The following is a 21,939-nucleotide window of genomic DNA, read 5'->3' as shown; positions in this document are numbered from 1 at the left end:
GGTTGGGGAGGACACTGTGGAGTCCCGAGTGGCACCACCGGGGCACGTGTCCCCGTGGCGCAACCCCGCCCATGACTCGGCCTTGGCTCGAGCCACAACCCAGGCAGACCCGGAGTGGGGAAGGGGACACTGTCACCACAATGGGCCCCACAACCACAACTGTCTCTTCCCGTTGGCCACGTGCAGCTCCAGGAAGCTCCTGAGAGAGAAAACCATCGCTTCAGGGCCTCTCCCTTCTCTCACGGGGGGCACAGACACCATCGTCTACACTTCCGGGGATGCAGGGCCCAAGGAACAGCCCTTCGAGGAAACCCCAGCAGTGCAAGACAACCCGGGACGCGTTTGATCGGCAAGCGATGCTCACACAGGCATAGCCCGGGTAGGAACCCTGGCCCGCAAGTGCGTTTGAAGTGTCGATGATCAATGTGTCCTGCAATTCACATTAATTCTCGCATCTAGCTGCGTTCTTCATCGATGCACGTCCCAAGTGATCCACCACTAAGAGTCTTAACGTTTTGGTTTTTGGTTTTCGCTCCCTGGCATGGCTCCCCCCCCCCCCCCCCCCCCCCCCCGCCCATCCCACTGGTGGGGGGCGGGCGCGCCTCAGGCAGCCGTCTAAGAATGAGACAAACAAGATCAGACTCTGTAGGTAGGGAAGGAATGACCATGGGGTGGTCCGAAGCAACGGCCCCCAAGGGGACCGGGAGTAGGGGAGGGAAAAGGGGGGGAAAGGGCACAGGGACCTTTTCCCTGACCCTCCCCATGGGCCGAAAGCCCCTGACCCAAGGCGGACGGGCGACCCCCAGGGGTCTTTAAACCTCCGCACCTGGACGCGTTAGGTACCTGGAAAGGGGGGAGCGAACGGGGTGGGGAACCAAGTTCCAACGTGCGCCTCCACCCCGGATGCCTCGACCCCTCAACCCAACGGTTTCCGCAACCTGCACACAGGTGGGTACAGAGCCCAGACGGGGCCTGCCCATGACTTGGCCGCCCGCTGACCTGGCAACATGCATCATCCCCCCCAACGCCCCTTCAGCACCGACCAACCACCGTCGTTTCCACCACCTGGCTGACGCCAACCCGGGAAACCCCACGCGACACATGTCAACACGCGTCCCGGGGTCGAACCACCCTTCTCTCCCTCCACCACAGCGTCCTGTCCCCACAACCCCAGCCCAGGCCCCTCACCATCTTGGGGTGAGGGGCTGCGACAGGAAGTGGGGTGCAGGCTGGGGCACTGGGCGCGGCCTGTGGGGCGGGGGGAGGCAGGACACCCTAAACGCGCGTGCGCACACCAGACCGCACTGCGGGTGGTGGATGGCGGACGAGAGACACGGGGCAGATGGTTGTGCTCCTGACGGGAAAGACAGGATGACCCGCGCCCAGGGCAGGCGGCTGGAAGGGGCCACCGCGGCCCCGTTCCCGAGACGAGCCTGGGGGGGAACGCCCACAATGTGTGCCCTTGTCTTCTTGCGGCTGGGGGTGAGGGTGAAAATGAACCACAAGGTGGCAGGCATGGGCAACGGGGGCACCCCAAGGCCCCCTCCGAGTCCCTGCTCGCTCCTTCTCTCCAGACCTGTGGGAGCCAGGCAGCACCTGGCGCCGCCCTGAACCGGCCCGGGCCTCAAAAACCACAGGGGTTAAGCCAGAGGACAGCGACCCAACTGACCGAACGCGTAAGGACTTAGGCTCAGTCGCCCCTTTCTCCGTTAATGATCCTTCCACAGGTTCACCTATGGAAACCTTGTTACGACTTTTACTTCCTCTAGAGAGTCAGGTTCCACCGCCTTCTCAGCACTCCACCAGGGCCGTGGGCCAACCCCGGCCGGGCCCATCCTAGGGCCTCACTAAACCATCCAATCGGTAGTGGCAACGGGCGGTGTGTACAAAGGGCAGGGACTTGATCAACGCAAGTTTATGACCCGCACTTACTGGGAATTCCTCGTTCATGGGGAATAATTGCAATCCCCGTTCCCCATCACAAATGGGGTTCAACAGGTTACCCGCGCCTGCCAGCATAGGGTAGGCACACACTGAGCCAGTCAGTGTAGAGCCGTGCAGCCGGGACATCTAAGGGCATCACAAACCGGTTATTGCTCAATCTCGGGTGGCTGAACGCCACTTGTCCCTCTAAGAAGTTGGGGGATGCTGACCGCTCGGGGGTCGCATAACTAGTTAGCATGCCAGAGTCTCGTTCGTTATCAGAATTAACCAGACAAATCGCTCCATCAACTAAGAACGACCATGCACCACCACCCACGGAATCGAGAAAGAGCTCTCAATCTGTTAATCCTGTCTGATTCCGGGCTGGGTGAGTTTCCCGTGTTGAGTCAAATTAAGCCGCAGGCTCCACTCCTGGTGGTGCCCTTCCGTCAATTCCTTTAAGTTTCAGCTTTGCAACCATACACCCCCCAGAACCCAAAGACTTTGGTTTCCCGGAAGCTGTCCGGAGGGTCATGGGAATAACGCCGCCACATCGCCAGTCGGCATCATTTATGGTCGGAACTACGACGGTATCTGATCATGTTCAACCTCTGACTTTAGTTCTTGATTAATGAAAACATTCTTGGCAAATGCTTTCGCTCTGGTCCATCTTTCACCAGTCCAATTTCACCTCCAGTGGCACAATACGAATGCCCCCGGCCGTCCCTCTTAATCATGGCCTCAGTTCCGAAAACCAACAAAATAGAACCGCGGTCCTATTCCATTATTCCTACCTGCGGTATCCAGGCAGCTCGGGCCTGCTTTGAACACTCTAATTTTTTCCAAGTAAAAGCTTCAGGCCCCGCGGGACACTCAGCTAAGAGCATCCAGGGGACTCCGAGAGGCAAAGGGGCGGGGACTGGCAGTGGCTCGCCTCGCGAAAGACCGCCCACCCCGCTCGCTCCCAAGATCCAACTACGAGATTTTAAACTGCAGCAACTTTAATATACGCTATTGGAGCTGGAATTACCGTGGCTGCTGGCACCAGACTTGCCCTCCATTGGATCCTCGTTAAAGGATTTAAAGTGGACTCATTCCAATTACAGGGCCTTGAAAGACTCCTGTATTGTTATTTTTCGTCACTACCTCCCCGGGTCGGGAGTGGGTAATTTGCGTGCCTGCTGCCTTCCATGGATGTGGTACCTGTTTCTCAGGGTCCCTCGACGTTCAAATGGGTGGTCGCTGCCACAGAGGCGGGGGCGTGCGATCGGCCCAAGGTTATCTAGAGTCACCAAAGCCGTCCGCACCCACCCCCACGGCCCGAGAGGGACAGAGGGGAGGCTGTCCGGGTTGGTTTTGATCTGATAACTGCACGCACCTCCTCCCTCGAGGGGGGTCAGCACCCATCGGCATGTATTAGCTCTAGAATTACCACAGTTATCCACGTAGGAGAGGAGCGAGCGACCAAAGGAACCATAACTGATTTAATGAGCCATTCGCAGTTTCACTGTACCGGCGTGCGTACTTAGACATGCATGGCTTAATCTTTGAGACAAGCATATGGTCCTGGCAGGGTCAACCAGGTAGGAGAGCGCGGGGAGCCAGAGGCCGTGCCCCCGCGGTGCGTTCTCCAGGCGCGGGCGGACGTGCCGAGCACTGGAGGAAGCGAGCAATAGCGAGTGAGCGGGCGAGGGCTTGCAGAGCCTTGGGCAACAAGGTGAGCGGCGGGGCCCGCTCCACACTGCACCAAACCCAGCAAGGGGCGGACTGCTACCAGCGGCGGTGAGGTGGAAGCACCGCCCGCACCCGTGGATGAGGGCGCAGCACATGCGGCAGCGCCATGGAGGGGCACGGGTGTGGGGCATCCCCCCGGGGGGCCCAATGGCGGCCGAGAGTGATGCTGGATATGGCACCCAGGCAGACAGCCTGACAGCCGGGACACGCACACACAGACAAGGGACATCCCAGGCCAGAGCCTGGGGGCCCCTTCCAGGGTGACGCGTGGACGGAGATCACGATAGCTGGTCGTGACTCGGTCGGCACTCGGGCATGCCCTTCTGAACTGGGCCGCGATGCGGGAGACGGACCCTCGCGCGCCCACGCAACGATAATGCCACAACAGCGGGAGGAGGCGGGCACAGAGCGGAGCGGCGGCCGGCCCAGGAGGCGACACACGACTGCAGGCATGGCCCCGTAAGGGCATCGGCTAGGCAGATGGGACCGACAGATGGACACGGAGATGAGGCTACCACCCCCGGGCAGCGAGGTGCGGGGGGGGGGGGGGGGGGGGGGGAGGTGCAGCAGTGACTGCACGAGTGGGCTGAGCTGGACTCAGGGCCACCCGGCGAGGTGAGTTGAGGACACGGTTCGCTTGGCGAGAAAGAACGGAAGGAGAAAAAGGACAAGGCCGGGAAATGAGTCAGTTCGCCGCACCGGGACAAATGTGGGTATCAACGACGAGGCCCCTCCAGGTCCACGGGACATCCCACAGAGACCCAGGAAATGCTGACTGGCTTCCACCGGAAACAAACTTCAACCAACCTCACAGGTGGTTCCAGGCCCCGCCGCCCACCGGCTACGGCCACCACCGCCTGTGATGCTCAGCCGAGAGGACCTAGAGTCCCCTCTTTCTCCCAGGCATGCACAGCAGAGGACAGACATCAAGGCAAGGCACCGGACCTGGACACCGGGTAAACAAACACGGGGATCCCACCACCACAGACACACAGGGCGGCCCCGTGTCGCCCGGGACAATCCTCCCAAGCACACAACTTCGAAGCCTCCTCCCGCCGCAGCCAAGGCCCACCCCAACGAGGAAAGGCCATACAAGCGACCCTCAGCAACCACAGGGGAACCACTGCGGCTTCTCTCTAGCCGCCAATCCGTTTATCTGCCTGGTCCGACCCAGACAGGGACTCGCATCAAGGCGTGCGAGCAGGAACGCTTGGGACGGGGAAGTCCTCCTCGGCCCCCCAACCGCTTTGACACGCAAATGGAGAGAATCTGCCCCGGTGCAGGGGATGCGCATGCAGCAACGCGCGCGTGCACGCTCACGTAACGCAGCACTTCCGCGACAGATGCCAGCCCCGCCCGGCAGGACCCTCCCCAGACTCGAAGGTTGAAGTTGCGGGCCAAGGTAAGGCACAGCGGCGTCGCCACTAGGCCCCTCGAAGCCTGTGCGAGAGGAGCACAAGAGCCCAAACACAGAGGCTGCTAACACAACGCGCTTCCAGATTAGGGGTGTCAGCTGGGTGGTCCGGTACCCCAGGGCACCCTCTCGGATCGCTAGAGAAGGCTTTCTCACTGAGGACGCGTTGTCCCCCAACCCCAGCAGAAACACCCCATCGGGCCGGGGGAGCCACGTGGAGACACTTCCGAGGGAACAGGGGGGAAGGGGGAAGACCCGACTGGGACAGGGCCAAGCACACGATGGACACACAACAAGCGCTCGCAAGAGGGGCCGTGGAGTGAGAGAGCGCAGCAGTAGCGAGTCCGTACTGCCTCTGGGCTTCGTCCTCTTGCCTCACTGGGGGCCTCATCCACAGTTAACTAAAAGAGAGCCCGTGGTGTTGCGTCGGGAACACTGGCATGTTGTAAGAGAGAAAAAAAACACACTACAGTAACGGAAGAACAGGCGGCAGGACAAAATTAACTCTCACGGTCAGCCAGCGGCCGGCACCGCTGACTCGGCCCCATCGCATTCGCCAGCGCAGCACACGTTGCAGGGCCCGGTCCCCCTTCCGGGAGGGGGACGGACGTGCCTTCCCCTTATCCAGCCAGACTCCCCCGGGACTCCCCTCCAGAGCACCGCCGACAGCAGCAGCCTGGCTGTGGGCTCGAGGGGAGCGGGAAAGCACACCACCAGCTCAGCCTCGGGCACCTGCAGGACATCCAGGAGAGCTCCAGGGGCACCCACCAAGGGCCAAGGTGAAACAGCGACAACACGCCCAACGGGGAGGCGCATGCGGAGTGATGATGGACAGCCCCTCCCCGCTGCGGGGAGGGGCGCCTGCGGCAACGCAGGCCGGGAAAGGCGAGCGGAGGGTGTCCACTGCGTAAGAGAGACCACCAGCGTGACACCAAGGTCGGGCGGGTTCCTTACCCCTTCCCTTCCACGCACCGCCGACTATCAGGGAGGAGAGGAGAGGGGCCAGCGGGTAGAGCGAGAAGAGCAGTCCCATTCGCCAAGGAATGTCTGTCTCTTGGCTGGCGCAGCTTAGGCCCACCCGGGAGAGCGCTACATCACCATATCAATCGATCTGCTACAAAAACGGGGCGGGGAGCGAGGCGGCCCCCCAGCGAGCATAAGGGAAACAGGGCGGAGAAAACCGTCCAGAAAACGAGACTGCACTTCAGCTTCGCCATGTAAAGCCCTCCATTCTCTTACCACGCGGAGGGGGAGAGCACAGTCCTCGGGGACAGGGTCTGAGACGTACAGCAGCAGCCAGTGCTCGCAGGCCCTATGCTTATGGCTTTCGCTCGTGCAGCATGGACGGGGTAGTCATGCTTCTGGTCGCTGCCGAGAAGCTCCCGGGCACACCCCCTGTTGTCCAATCACCCGAGGACAGCGTGTCCACACTCATCTCGTGGTACAAAATGCCAACTTTAGGCAAAACATGCATGGTGCCAGTGATGGGGGCCTCTGTCTTCAGATCACGCTGGACTCCCGGAAGCGAGTCGCGGCCAACAGAGACCCCACGGGACACCATCACCACCAAAGAAGGGCGGGGGGGGGTGCAAAAGTAAGGGACGGAGCTATCTGGTTGACCCCCCAAAGCACGTAAATAGCGTGCCATGGACAGGTGGCAGCAAGAGAAGAGGGCCGGGCAGTCCACGGCCTCCCTCACCACTTTGCACGTGCGGGCAACGCCCTGTCAAACGTGCTTCCGAATCAGGACTTTGAAAAAATTCCGCAGGCGCCTAGAACCACTGTGTCGCCGGAAGGCCTGGACACAGAGTTGGCCCAAGCTCGCTCACAGAAAAATGAAGAACCATATCTGACGACAGGGACCACGTGTGCGCTCGTACCAACCTGCCTCGTCCTCTGCCATCCTCCACGCACCGCCCATACCGGCCCCCACCTACGGAGCTCTGCGACTCAGATAACGGCCACAAAGTAGAGCCCGGTGAGCGAGGCTCACTCGGCACACGCCTGCCCGGCGCAGCCCGGTCGACCACTTAATGACGCGCATGCTCTGGCCTCTAAAAGGGGATTTTGAAAAATTTCGTGGAAGGCGCCTCTGATGGACAGAGGGACGAACTCACAGGAGTGACGTGGACACACGGCCGGGGAAGTTAACATGCCGGATTTGGGGCAGCGGGGAGAGGATAAAAGAGAGGGATTGACCTTTGCCATTTCAAAATGGCGGCTGCCGCCCTAACTGGTTTGGCTCAGTGGACAGAGCATCGGCCTGCAGACTAAAGGGTACCAGGTTCGATTCTGGTCAAGGGCATATACCTTGGTTGAGGGCACATCCCCAGTAGGAGGTGTGCAGGAGGCAGCTGATTGAGGTTTCTCTATCTTTGAGGTTTCTAAATATCTATCCCTCTCCATTCCACTCTGTTAAAAAATCAAGGAAATATATTTAAAAAACAAAATGGCGGCTGCCAAGTGACTGGAGCCCAAAGAGCTGGAAGTATGCCACGGTCACCCACAACACGGGACAGTGCATGAACTCTAAGGTAGAGATCCACCTCATGCGCTGCATCCACCTGCCAGATGGCGAGATATTCTGCAACTTCAAAGAGCTCCCCCGTGTGGTCCAGGAGATTGACAGCAGGTGATCTGGGAGCAGCAAGAATGTGGGACCGAGGAAAGCCAGGGCCACCCCTGGCAGAAGTCTGGTTGACTGGGGCAGGGAGCGGCCTAGGTCCCAGCCTTGGTCCCTGCCCCTGCCTCTGCCCCCGCCACGGCCTTGGCCCCCACCTTGGCCGTCCCGCTCACTCCGGTCCAGCCTAATGATGTTGTCCAGTGACATGTGGATTTTGTTGGCCATGGCGGGCCCTGAATCAGCCTCGAATCGAGCCCGTGCAGAGGCACGCTGGTCCTGCACTTCCTGCATGGCGTTGGGGCTGTCCCATGTTGGGGTCCAGGCCCAGGGGTTTCCAAGTGTGTGGACGAGTTGGTGAAGAAGAAATGACACCGAGACAGCGTTCAGTGGATCAGCAGCCCAGCCAGGCTCTAGCCAGATGCTCTAGCGGCTTCTATGTTCCGGGACCGGGTCTTGGCCAGAACTCTCTCCTGAAAGCACCCTTGAAGAACGAGGACGACGACCACTACCACGACAAGCCTAGGGCTGAGAAGCTCTGCAAAGAAGGCCCTGCGTTCTTTAATAGCCCCAGTGCTGGTGGGAGGAGCCAAATCAGGCGCCCGCTCGACCAATCAGCCTCCCCCAGGACCAAAGTCACTGGTTGGGCCTCAAGTTGAGGGAAGGAGGCTTGCATTGGCGCTCCAGGATCAGGAGAGGGCGCCACTGGCCCGCCCAAGCGATTCACGGGGCTTGGGAAAGGACTTGGGGGACGGGGCAGGTGCCCAAGGAGGCCTGCAGGGCTCGGTCTCCACGTCTTGCCGGACAGCATAGCTGTTGTTTCTCGGTGGAAGAGGGGACAATACATACTTAGACAGGCTCCGGGAGGCCCAGTCTGGGCTAAAAGGAAACAAAGCCACGGAAAATCTCCTAGGCGTGCCTCACTCAGCAGATATCTTGTTAGCGGTACCTTGTGCTCGTGTGTGTGTGTGTGTGTGTGTGTGTGTGTGTGGCGGGGGGCGGGGGGGTTGGAGGCGGGAGGGATAGGTGTGTGGGTGTGGGTGTGGGAGTTTGTGTGTGCGCGCACGAGCGTGTACGTCTGTGCATGTACATCCACAGTCACGCACGGACACTCCTTGCTTTGAACGGTCCGCCGCCATCCATGAACACCCTTCAGCCCCTGCCTTCTCAATGATAACGCCCCCTGCATGTCCTTCCCGCCTCGGGTCTAGCCAGAAATGGGGAAGTCCAGTCACCTGTCTGTGCTTTCCCCACAGGCGGTTGCAAGAGGGGGGCTTGCATTGACACTTCTGGACCAGCAGAGGGAAGGATGGGCTCTTCAGCCCCTGCCCCAGTCCACCCAAATTCTGTAATCCACAGCCAAAGATGATGTCCTGGCCTGTCCATCTGATCGACACCCCACCCACGCCCACCCCCCAACGCCCCACCCCCAACCCTCCCCCCACCCCGCTCAATCTGTGGATGGATGGTCCGGCCCCCACCCAGAGACCAAGTCCAGGCCTGGACACCTGGGCTTGCCAAAGCCTCAGAAATTGGAAAGGCGGGATCAACCTATTCTTCTGAGGAGGGCATTTTGTTGTTGTTTTATCTTAGGGAAGGAGTTATTTTGTTCGTTTGTTTGTTGTTTGTTTGTTTTTCCCACACCTTTTTGGGTGATTATGGCAAAGGTGAAAACAGCAACCGGTAAAATGAATCCCGAAAATGACCTCGGCACAAAACATCTTTTTCAGAGTTATTGAATAAAATAAAAGTTAATGAAAAATCTTTCTAGGAGTTTTGAATCCTATTTCCAAACAGAAGAAACATTTCCATCATTGGCCCCAGGTCCCTGGCCATCCTCGCGCACACTGACTTGCTGGTGCTTTAGCTGGTGTCCATCATCGCATCGTCATGGTCCAGCAGGGCGTCCAAGTCCTCGGCGTCCTTCATCGCGCTGTCAGCGTCCAGCTGGGAGTCCAACTTCTCGGTGTCCCTCATGGAGCTGTAAGCGTCCTTCTGGGAGTCCAACTTTTTGGTGTCCCTCATGGCATGGTAAGCGCCCAGGTGGGCGTTCATCCTTTTGGTGTCCCTCATCGAGTTGTAAGCGCCCTTTTGGGCGTCCAACTGCTGGGTGTCCCTCATCGCGCTCTAAGCGTCCAGCTGGGCGTCCAACTCCACCGCCGAGATGTGTGGCTTTGAATGGCACCCCGTGCGCCTGCCTGGACACCGCTTGCCTCCGTGGGCGCGGTCCTGAGTGGTGCCGCAGCCGAAGCCTCCAGATCCTCGGTTTGTAGTCACCCAGCCTCTGTTGACACTTGGTACCGGCCTGGGCTGCGTGTGCATCTGCGAGGTGAGGATCTGGATGTGGAGGGGACGGCCATCCAAAGGGATACCATTGTACTGTTTCCTGGTTTCCAGGGCTTCTGCCTTCCTTTCAAAGTGCACGTGGGCTGTTCCCAGGCTGCGGCCAGAGAGGTCGTAATGGGCAGCGGCCTGCTTCAGAGGCCCGAACTCCGCAAAGAGCTGCTGGATGTCCGCTTCGGACGCTCCAAAATCCAGGTTGGACAACAGCAGCTTCCCCCAGATGGTCAGGCCGGTATCCGTGCCGAATGCCCTGCGGAAGCGGTCGTGTTGCCACTCGTGGGGAAGCTGTCTGGGCCTTCTGTAGGGTGCCGGCCGGTTCCTGCCTCGGCCAAGGGCCGCCCTGTTCCGGAACGACCCGCCGCCCCAGCTCTCCGGGGAGGCCTCCCTGGGAACTGGCCCTGCCTGGGTCCCGGCCGTGGTACCTGTCCCCGCCGTGGCCGTGGCCCTGGCCGTGGCCTCCCTGGGAGCCGGCCCGGCCTCGGTCTCAGCCTCGGTCCCTGCACCCGCCCCCGCCCCCGCCACGGCCGCGGCCCCCGCCTTGGCCGTCGCACTGGCTCCGGTCCAGCCTAATGATATCGTCCAGTGACATCTGGATTTTGTCGGCCATGGCGGGGCCCGAATCAGCCTCAGATGGAGCCCGTGCGGAAGGACGCCGGTCCTTCACTTCCCGCGTGGCGCCGGGGCTGTCCCAGATGTTGGGGTCCAGGCCCAGGGCTTCCCAAGGGTGTGGACGAGTCGGTGAAGAAGAAATGACACCGAGACAGCGTTCAGTAGATCAGCAGCCCAGCCAGGCTCTAGCCAGGTGCTCTAGCGGCTTCTATGTCCTGGCACCGGGTCTTGGTGAGACCTCTCTCCTGAAAGCTCCTCCCTTGGAGAACGAGGACGAAGATCACAACCACTATAAGCCTAGGGCTGAGAAGCTCTGCAAAGAAGGCCCTGCGTTCTTTAATAGCCCCAGAGCTGGTGGGAGGAGCCAAATCAGCCGCCTGCTTGACCAATCAGCCGCCCCCAGGACCAAAGTCACTGGTTGGGCCTCAAGTTGAGGGGAGGAGGCTTACATTGGCGTTCCAGAACCAGGAGAGGGCGCCACTGGCCCGCCCAAGCGATTCACAGGGCTTGGGAGAGTACTTGGGAGACGGGGCAGGTGTCCAAGGAGGCCCGCAGGGCTCCATCTCCACGCCTTGCGCGAGGGCATCGCCGTTTTTTCTCGGTGGAAGTGGGGACAATACATACTTAGACAGGCTCTGGTGGGCCCAGGACGGGCCAAAAGGAAACAAAGCCACGGGAAATCTCCTAGGCGTGCCTCACTCGGCAGATATCTTGTGCTCCCGTGTGTGTGTGTGTGTGTGTGTGTGTGTGTGTGTGTATGTGTGTGTTTGTGTGTGGCAGGGTGACCCGGGGGGCGGAGGGTTAGAGGCGGGAGGGATAAGTGTGTGGGTGTGGGTGTGGGAGTTTGTGTGTGTGCGCAAGTATGTGCGTCTGTGCGTGTATATCCACAGTCACGCATGGACAATCCTTGCTTTGAACAGTCGGTCGCCATCCATGAACACCCTTCAGCCCCTGCCTTTTCAATGACAACGCCCCCTGCATGTCCTTCCCACCTCGGGTCTAGCCAGAAATGGGGAAGTCTAGTCACCTGTCTGTGCTTTCCCCACAGGAGGTTGCAGGAGGGGGGCTTGCATTGATGCTTCTCGATCAGCAGAGGGCTGGACGGGATCTTTGGTGCAGGCCAAGGCCCCAGTCAACCCAATCTCTGTAATCCACAGCCAAAGACTATATCTGGCTCAAGCAATCTTGTGGGCCCTCCCCACCCCTCACCCCCACCCTGCTCACTCTCTGGATGGATGGATGGTCAGGCCCCCGCCCACAGACCAAGTCCGGGTGTGGCAATCTGGGCTTGCCAAAGCCTGAGAAAGTTGAAAGGCCGGATCAAGAGTTTTTCATGGAGGATTTTTTTATTTTTATTTTTTTTAAGGAGTGTTTTTTTTTTTTTTTTTCAATCTGGCATGACGTGGAAGGTGTCATTCCAGGCCCCCAAATCCAAGAATGTGGGGGGAGGAAGCTGACCTGAATCCAGTTCCTCAAGCTGATTTGCCTCCTCTGTTGGTGTGTGGTGACCCCTTCACACTACAAAACTGTTCACTATTTACTAGGAGCAATGTCAGAGTCATCCTTCAGCACTCCAGCCATGTGTTCGCTATGAGTCTTAAATCGTCGCTTTTTGTGTAGTGGACAGGCTTTTTCCTGCTCTGGATAGGGGCCTCTTTCTTTGGTCTGGATTCCTGCATGGAAGAAATACCCTGTCGCTTCAGATATTCTTCTGAATATCTCTGCTGCCTTCACCAGTTTTCTCCTCACCCATTGAATCCACAGTGACACTCCTCCACAGTTTCTGAAACTCTTCGTCCACAGAAAATTGACAGCTTTTATCATTGAAGAAAAGAATTTTCTTCTATTCTGGATGATTTACAAAGAATATCTGGTCCCCTAAAGCCTTGACAGCTTTCTGGGAATTGGGCAGTTCTTCCTCTATGTCTTCTAGAAGAATTCCTCCTAAGCCTCGCTGGTCATGCTTATCTATGAGCAGATGCAGAGCCTTCTTATCTTCTACTCAATGGAATACTACCTTGCGTTGAAAAATAAAAAGAAGAAGAAGAAGAAGGAATTCTTGCCATTTGCAACAGCATGGGTGGAACTGGAGAGCATTATGCAAAGTGAAATTAGCCAGTCAGAGAAAAATGAATACCATGTGATCTCACTCATTTGTGGAATATAGAGAACAACATAGACTGATGAACAGGGACAGGTCCATAGACATCTGTACCACCACTCTGTGGTGGGGCCCGGCAACATGGCCACCACCAGGCAGTTCAGGGCTATCCCGGTATCTTTATATTTCTATCTACCTATCTACTTATCTGTCTATCTATCTATCCAAAATCATGTTCATGTTCAATTTGTAACAAGGAAATTGGGGCTCCGCACAACATGAGGAGCTGTATTAAAGGGTCACAGCATTAGGACGGTTGAGACCCCTGGTCTAAGGTTTATTTCTACCTCAATTTCTGGCCTCTACCCAGCCTGGCCCTGGTCCGGGCTTGGGCAGGGGGCAAACTACTGATGTGTTTCTCTCACATGGATTATGTCTGTTTCCCCCCCTCTTCCCCACTCTCTCTAAACATCAAGGGGAATATTTTATCAGGTGAGGATTAAAAATAAAATCGAACAAAGGTCGGTCACGAGGTCAGAAGGTCCAGTATTCAAAGTGTATGCAAGCTGCTCCTCCTGGGGGGTCCGGGCTGAATGTTTCAGAGCATCTCCAAGAAGGCCTGTGGGGATGGTGCCTCCACATGCTGGAAGGTGTTCTGGACTCTGTCTAACAGGATGAAGTATTTCATCTCCAGCCAGATGAACCAGAAGTAGTTCTCATCGAACAGGATGAAGACTCCCCAGTTCCCGTCCTCCCCTAAGGCGCTTTGGTGAATCCCTTCGGAGGTCTCTCTGGATCCACCAGATGCTGAACCTGTCCTTCTGAATCTGCATGAGGCGGCTGTGGGAAAAGCTGTACAAGTCGTCCATGTACTCCACCGTGGCTGATTTCCTCTGCATCAGGTGAATTCGAAACGAAGGCTCGAATTGCATTGGGCCATCCACATGGGTGTTAAGGCGAGGCCCATACATCCAACCAGTAATGCATAAGCCATCATGCACCACTACATTCAGCAGTCTTCTATAGCCATAGTCTAGCTGCCACAAACCCAAAAGGTTTCTGTATGGGAACATCTTGGCGTAGACTTCTCTATAAGACATATCACCGATCTTCTCCGGTTTCTGCAAGTTTCCAGGAATGCCAAAGTCCTGGTGACAGTGCTGTCTCCTCTTGGGAGCCATTATAAATCACATATACATCTCCAGCTTACAACAAGAGGTTTCTGGCTCCTCCAAGCCAACTCCCGGTTTGGCCTGGAGTTAAAAGTTAACCTTGCGATTTAGCCTGGAGTTAAAAGATAACATACCCTCACCCTAAGCACAAAGCAAGCTACATCTCCGCTGATAAGCTGCGACATTCCAAAGTCTGTTACATCCTTAACGACTTCCTTTGCCCACCCCCTTCCTCTAGAAACAGTATAAATACCACCTGCTGTAAAAATAAAACTGAGGCTTGATCAGAACTTTGTCTTGCCTCCATTTCTTCGCGTCTCCTATCCTCTCATTCCTTTGCAGGATTTGGTGTGGTGTACCCACGAAGCGTGCCCTGCAGGTCGGGGCATAACTGGCGCCCAAACGTGATCTCTGCTCTCCAATCCTCCTCAGGAACGTTCACTTTTTATGTCCGGCCGGACCTCCCTTTGGCGCCACTGGGATCGCCCTGTGAGTCAGCCTGCTTTTTTCCTGGTCGCCGCTCTGCTTACCCGCTTTGCGAGTCAGACCTGTTGCTTTGGTAAGTGAACGCATTTATTTTGGATAGGCATTCTCTTCCCTCATTGCCTCCATCCTTGTCTCCTGCCTCTAGTCCACTTTGAGCACTCTCTTGTTGTTTCGGGGAAGAGTGAAAGGTACCCGATTTCGGCAGAGAGAACTCCGAATCACTCAGGCTTGTCCCTTGGTTTCGTTCCACGTGGTTGACTCCTTCCAAAAACCCTGCGTTCACCTTGTCTTAGTGGTCTTTCTGAGAAAATGGGGACTCCAGCTGAGACTCTGAAGTAAGTGTTTTTGCCTACTTTAAAGCTTAAACCGTCCACCCAAAATTAGAAGTAATCCAGTAAGAACTTGTGTCACTGTTACTCCGGGAAAACTCCTTGCCTACTTAAAAACGCAAGTCGTCCACCTTGTGAGCACTCATGGTGTGCCTGACTCCCGACTGGTGAATGCCTGAGGGTCCTAGCAGGTTTCTTGCCTCACAAGGGTCCGAGTTGGCGGGTTATACCAACCGGCTGTTTACGTAGGAGGAGTGAGCTGCAAAAACAGCTCCGAGGAAGGCACTTGACAACAAGTTTCGATCTGGGGAGCTCTGATTCAGGGGCCCGAGTTGGCGGATCATACCAACAGGTTGCTTACGTAGGAAAACACACCTGTGGCATAAACAGGACTGAAGTAGTCTCAGCAGAGAATTTCAACATCCAGACCTATGACACGTGAACAGGGGCCTCTCTTTTGAGGTGATGGTTGGCATCTTCCTCGCTGGTTCGTCTCCTTGTCGACTCCTGGGCTGACCTGGTACGGGGTTTATACGTCCCGGAGGCTTACGTGGAAGAGGCTAAGACATGGGTCAGGCTCTGAGTTCTCATGAGCTGTTTCTTAAAGGACTCAGGGAGTCCCTCAAGGCGCGAAGATTTAGGGTTAAAAAGAAAGATTTAAAAGGCTTCTTGAAGGACTCAGGGAGTCCCTCAGAGCACGAAGATTTAGGGTTAAAAAGAAAGATTCAAAAGGCTTCTTGAAGGACTCAGGGAGTCCCTCAGAGCACGAAGATTTAGGGTTAAAAAGAAAGATTCAAAAGGCTTCTTGAAGGACTCAGGGAGTCCCTCAGAGCACGAAGATTTAGGGTTAAAAAGAAAGATTTAAAAGGCTTCTTGAAGGACTCAGGGAGTCCCTCAAGGCGCGAAGATTTAGGGTTAAAAAGAAAGATTTAAAAGGCTTCTTTACTTTTAAGAAATGAAACCCCGCTGCCGAATCTCTCTCTGGTTCGGAGAGATTCAGAGATGGCAGGAGAGGGCAGAGCTGTGGGCTCTCCTGCAATGAGATTACTTGGTGTTTTATTTAAAAATTACTGGAGAACATCTTATGACAACCAAACTTTGGCTAAGATTACCTTGGGTGTTAACCATGACTTTAGAAAGCGAAATAGGAAAAAATTTAAAAAGTCTTTTTCTATTAAGCATGACTTTGGGGAAAAATACGCCATCTGAGTCATTTGCTAACACTTCCCCCAAAGCAGGATATGTAGGGGAAAGGAAAAAGGAACACATGGCGATCCTACATGGACGCCTCCTCCCCAGTATTCAAATTTAAAATCTCCTTCTCGTAATTAAAAAAGTTTTACAAAATTTAGAAAATGCGTCTGGGATTTCTGTTCACGTGTAAAGAGAAAAACTGGCTTGGAACTAAAAGCGCGCATCATCCAATTTTGGACATTTAGATAGAGTTTTGAGCTAAAAATCTCTTTACAAATGTACAGAATAAAACCCAAGACTGATTATTTCCTAAGAAAAATGGCATATTTGAGCCAGGGAAGAAATGCAGGCTGGTTCTAGCAATAAGATTGGTATATTTCCATAATAAAGAGTGATTTTTGAAATATTAATAAAGCCTGTTCCAAAGTTAATCTTAAAAGCCTCAAAGAAATTTAGTAAAATTGTCTGTTATAGAAAAGTTACCAAAATAACTGCCTTAAAATAATAATCTAGATTTGAATCTCAAGAATTATTGATCTATATTAATTATAAAAATCTAAGTAGCCCGGTAAAAAACCGGCCCTTTGTTAATTGAAAAGGCTGGCCAAAACATTTCTAATGAAAAAAGAGGATAAATTCTGTGATCCCAACAAAAATTTTAAATACAAAGATCAGTTTAAATTTAATTGATATCTCTTAATAATTATAAAAGGTATATAATCTTTAAATCATATATATATATATGTATATATTTGATGGTCTTTCAAGTTGGATTTCAAAACTATAACCAAGGAATGACTTTGGGACATTTCATGTGCCCTGAAATGTTTTCAAAAGTTTATTCTCTCTTCTTAAAGGATTTTTTAATAAAGCCAATTTAATATACTTGAAATCACATGGAAAGCTTTATCAAATATAAATTAATAAATGTATTTTAGGTTTTTGCCTCTGAGAAAGGGCAAAACAAGTAATTTTGTTTAATATTTCTTAAAATACAGCAGTGGAATTTTAAGATGTAATTTGAAATAACAAAAGCTCCTCGCCGCTGCATTTTAAATTAGGCTGGAGGTGGGGCAGCATTTGTCCCTTGTGAATCAAAAGTTTACTAAATACTAAATTTACTTGTTACATTTGTTGCTTGTGTGAGAAAGAAAGCTGTCTGGAAGGAAATAAAAAGGTTTCCTTCAGATGCCTAACTAAAATTAAAAATCAATATATTGGGCCTCAAAAGCTAAATTAAATAATTTGTGTTTTGTCTCCTTAAACAAAGTTTATGTAAATTTACCCAAAAACTAATACCAGAAATTTAATTAAGGTCATTTACTGTCCATAACTTAGGACAAGTAAAGTTAAAAGAATAAATGCTATTTCAAACTGACTTAAAATTGGCAAATTGGGTTAAATGGATATTCAGGGGAACTTAGTTGTCACCTATTAAAAGATAAACTTTTACAATTTTTATATAAGATCTCCATCATTATACCAAAAAATACTACGCAGGAACCAATTCCTGGAGCTTTAACTGTTTTTACTGATGGGTCATCAAATAAGGAAGCTGCTTATCATACTATAAATTCTGACAGAGTCAGGGAAACCCTAGTTCAGAACCAAATTGAAGAATTCATTAGAAACATGTATCCTCCCCTCCACTATCACCCTTTAGCCTTACCTAAATCACCAGGAGTAGATCTAGACACCCAAACCTCTGATATCTTAGAAGCCACACTTCGTGCTTTAAATGCCTCCAATCCATCCCTTGCAGAAAACTGTTGGCTATGCATGACCCTAGGTACACCTATGCCCCTTGTCATTCCAGATGACATCAGTAACATCACTTCTAATAATAATTGTACCCTCAGTTTGCCCTTTAGAACTCAACCTGTTGCATTCAACTTTTCCTCATGTCTACAAAAACTCCCCCAGAATAATAGTTATGATCTAGATGTAGGCTTCGTTAGCTTTGTTAACTGCTCTCCCGTTCACAATCACAGTTCCTCCCTTTGCCCCGCTCCTGGACGAGTGTTTGTATGTGGAGGTAATATGGCCTATACAGCTCTACCTTTAAACTGGATAGGATTATGTGTTCAGGCTAGTATTCTCCCTGACATTGATATTATTCCAGGGGGAGAACCTGTCCCCCTACCCAGCCTTGATTACATTGCTGGACGCAGTAAGCGGGCTGTCCAATTTATTCCTTTACTTATAGGACTGGGAGTCTCTGGAGCTGTGGCCACTGGCACAGCTGGATTAGGAACCGCATTACATACCTATAATAAATTATCTAATCAGTTAATTGATGTTCAGGCTCTTTCAGGTACTATCAATGATCTCCAAGACCAAATTGACTCCCTAGCAGAAGTAGTTTTACAAAATAGAAGAGGATTAGATTTACTTATAGCAGAGCATGGAGGAATATGTTTAGCCCTACAGGAACGCTGCTGTTTTTATGCCAACAAATCTGATATCGTCTGAAGACAAGATAAGAAAACTCCAGGAAGACCTGGTGAAAAGGCGAAGAGAGCTGTTCGAAAACCCCCTTTGGAGCGGACTCAATGGCCTACTCCCCTACCTGCTTCCTGCACTTGGCCCCCTTGTCAGCTTACTGTTAATTTTAACCTTTGGTCCATGGGCTTTTAAGAAACTGACAAGTTTTGTCAAACAGCAAATTGATAGCATCCTGGCCAAACCCATTCAGGTTCACTACCACCGTTTAACTACTATAGACCGAGAACGTGATTATGATTGCCAGAGCTCCCTCCCCACAGGGACAGCATAAAGCCAGAGGAATGCTTACCTACACTCTATATAGAGGTATGGTATGGGTACCGTCTGGGTGCAGGGCAAAGCACTGCAAGTGAAGGTCAAAACAGAAAATCAAAATTTTCTCGACCGCCTCTGGATTTCTCTGTGAGCACACCTGGTTTGCATAGAGGTTGGTATCCATACATATATAATTGTTGGCTCTGCCTCTCCTCCCCAAAAGATACCAAGAGCCACCAGAGGTGAGATCTGCCGATCTCATGGGAGGAACCAGGTCACTACTCCCCCAGTCGGTTAATGCCCACCCTTAACTAAATGGTAAGGGAGGAATTGTTGGGAGCCATTATAAATCACATATACATCTCCAGCTTACAACAAGAGGTTTCTGGCTCCTCCAAGCCAACTCCTGGTTTGGCCTGGAGTTAAAAGTTAACCTTGCGATTTAGCCTGGAGTTAAAAGATAACATACCCTCACCCTAAGCACAAAGCAAGCTACATCTCCGCTGATAAGCTGCGACATTCCAAAGTCTGTTACATCCTTAACGACTTCCTTTGCCCACCCCCTTCCTCTAGAAACAGTATAAATACCACCTGCTGTAAAAATAAAACTGAGGCTTGATCAGAACTTTGTCTTGCCTCCATTTCTTCGCGTCTCCTATCCTCTCATTCCTTTGCAGGATTTGGTGCGGTGTACCCACGAAGCGTGCCCTGCAGGTCGGGGCAGTCTCCAGATGCTGTTGGTGTGCAGGATGTCCTGGAACATCTTGGCGTAGACTTCTCTATAAGACATACCACCTGATTCATCAGGATGTGGTAATTCTCTACCAAACTTTTATTTGGGAAGGCATGAATGGGAAATAACCCAGAATCCTAGATGTTTAAGACTGGAAGGAACTCATCTAGGCTAACTCCCTCCCTTTATAGATAGAGAAACCAAGGCTCAGGGAGAGGAGAGGACATGATGAAACCCAGATTGCACAGCTTGTCTCTGAGGTAGGATAGAAGCTGAGTCACCTGCCTCCCATGCAAGGCCCATTCCTCCCCTGAGAGCCACCAGGAGCCAGGTGTGCACCTGTAGGCAACCCTGCAGCACACCCTGCGGTGCCCCCACAGGCACACCGCCTATCTGGCTTCTCCCCTTGCTTCCTCCTTGCACGTCTCTGCTGTGCTTAAAGTAACACACACAGAACTCCGGAGCTCTGAGACCCCTGTGAAAACGGGCAAGCCTGCTATTATTCTGTGAAATGGGATTATTTTCTGTCTTTTCTACTTAAGATCAATGAGCTGCTAGCCATCAAGGGATTATTTTGTTTTTGAAGAAAACTTGGAGTAGGGTTCTGAGAGAGTAGTTGCATCACAATTAATTCCTACTGATGTTAAACCCAAGAATTAGATCCCAGAATTTTATAAAGAGTGGCAATGCTTTTGCTCTTTCTACTTCTAAACATTTTTTAAAAAATAGCATACACACTTGCATGCAATGCAAATAACCATACACTTGTGACTCTGGTAGGAGACAGTAGAGTAGGGGTCATTATCCCCAAATTACAGAAGAGGAGCTTGGTTAAGGGAAGCTACCTGTCTGCCTAAAGTCAAACAGGTAATAAAATGCAATGCCAAAACAATGACCTTGTCTAAGGCTTTCTTCTTTCTTACTGTGCAATTTTGCTTTAGAATTTTCTGCTCAAATTTTTCACATCAACACCAAAGAGCAACCTTTTCTGTTACATTTGAGACATTTCAGACACTTGAGTCCCTTAAAAAGGATAACAGCTTGACCCTTTGACTCAGGCAGCAGCCCCACAGCAGGCACTTCTATCTGCTGGACACTAAATGACACAGGTGGGTTATGGGGGTGGGGGGTGAACTTTGGGGGTGCAGAAATGAGATTAACCTTTATGATGCTTTCAATTCTTCATAATGCTCTGCATCCTTTCAAAAGCAATCTGAGGTAGTTCTTAGCTTTGACAATAATTCAATCAAAAGTAAAGCATTCATTTGTTCATTTCAAAAAATATTTACTCACTCACTGGTGCAGAGAAAAAGTCTCGAAAGGCTATATCATGAGTCTAGGTGTAATGATTATTAGCATTTTATGAATGCTAAAGTATCTTATCTTTTGTACAATGAATATACATAGCATTGGAAATAAGAAGACAAACAACAATGATCTCACTTACATGTAGAATTTATAAAGAGCTGAATTCATGATAACATGGAGCAGAATGGTGGTTGCCAGAGATTGGGCCTGGAGGAAATTGGGCAATGCTGGTCAAGAGGTACAAACTTCCAGTTACAAGATGAGTAAGGTCTGAGGTTTTAACGTACAGCATGGTGGCCACAGTTAACAATATTAAATTGTATACCTGAAAGTTGCTAAGACAGTGTATCTTAAGTGCTCCCACTACAACAAGAAAAAAAGTAGCTGTACATGTATCGACGCATCATGTGCACACATTAGACTTACACAACAGTTGCATGTCCATTACTAATATATATCTCAATAAAGTTGGCAGGTGGAGAGAGAGAGAAAAAAACAAACAATTATGATTATTTGATTTTTAAAACATTTTCTTCGTTGTGAAAAAGTGGGGGAAGGGGTTACCTCTACAGGGGATTGAGAGCTCTATCACTGTGAACCAAGTAAATAGAAAATGCAAACAATACTCTAAGCCTCAGACCAGAAACTTTGCTTTGCTTCTCCACCTGACTACTCTCAGCCCCCAAGGATTTAAAACAATATGCCAGGACATCAATGTTCTACAAATATTTTTGAGGAAGAATATATATCTATATATCTATATATCTATATATCTATATATCTATATATCTATATATCTATATATCTATATATATCATATTCAACATATAAAATCAAATGAAAAATTGCATAAATCCTTAAATCATTTTCAAGCTCATTGGTATCAATCTGATACCCTTACCCTCACCCCCATCCCCACCCCCTGGGGCAATTGTCAGTCTTCCTGGCTCTCAGAGACTCTTCTATTCAAAAGTTTGGGAAGCCCTAAGGCAAAGATTACCATCTGATCGTCACCCAGGAGCCCCCTCGCTGCTTTGAAAGAGCAGCAACCTCATTAATAATATCACTTTTATGTTAGCTTTTTTTTAAGTCAAATTTTTCTTCATCTACTCTATCTTCTAAAATTCTTTACAAAACAGGTGGCAGCAAACATGTTGCCAGGGAAACCCAAAAGCCACAGGAGCATCCTTGGCTCTGCTTTCCTTGTTGGTGG

At 51.8% G+C, this 21,939-nt stretch overlaps 1 protein-coding gene and 1 non-coding gene across 2 annotated transcripts in view; both read right to left on the bottom strand.

Annotated features, from left to right (window-relative positions):
* Window positions 1-354: 354 nt before the first annotated feature.
* LOC139014735 (5.8S ribosomal RNA) lies at window positions 355-507 on the bottom strand. The gene has a single exon (XR_011472292.1). It is a non-coding gene; the product is annotated as a 5.8S ribosomal RNA (ribosomal RNA).
* A 5,882-nt stretch (window positions 508-6,389) lies between these two features.
* LOC139014291 (THO complex subunit 4-like) overlaps window positions 6,390-21,939 on the bottom strand; it is a 36,935-nt gene continuing 21,385 nt past the window's right edge. Inside the window, 3 exon segments of the mRNA XM_070421295.1 lie at window positions 6,390-6,526; window positions 7,850-7,979; window positions 9,741-10,353. Of these exon segments, the coding sequence (XP_070277396.1) occupies window positions 6,390-6,526; window positions 7,850-7,979; window positions 9,741-10,353 (880 nt within the window).

This window comes from Myotis yumanensis, unplaced genomic scaffold, assembly GCF_028538775.1.
Source record: "Myotis yumanensis isolate MYYU_CA2020_CCGP unplaced genomic scaffold, mMyoYum1.0.hap1 SCAF_7, whole genome shotgun sequence".
NCBI classification, from domain to species: Eukaryota; Metazoa; Chordata; class Mammalia; order Chiroptera; family Vespertilionidae; genus Myotis; species Myotis yumanensis.
The sequence above is the reverse complement of the archived record's forward strand: the minus strand, read 5'-3'. Positions and strand labels throughout refer to the sequence as shown.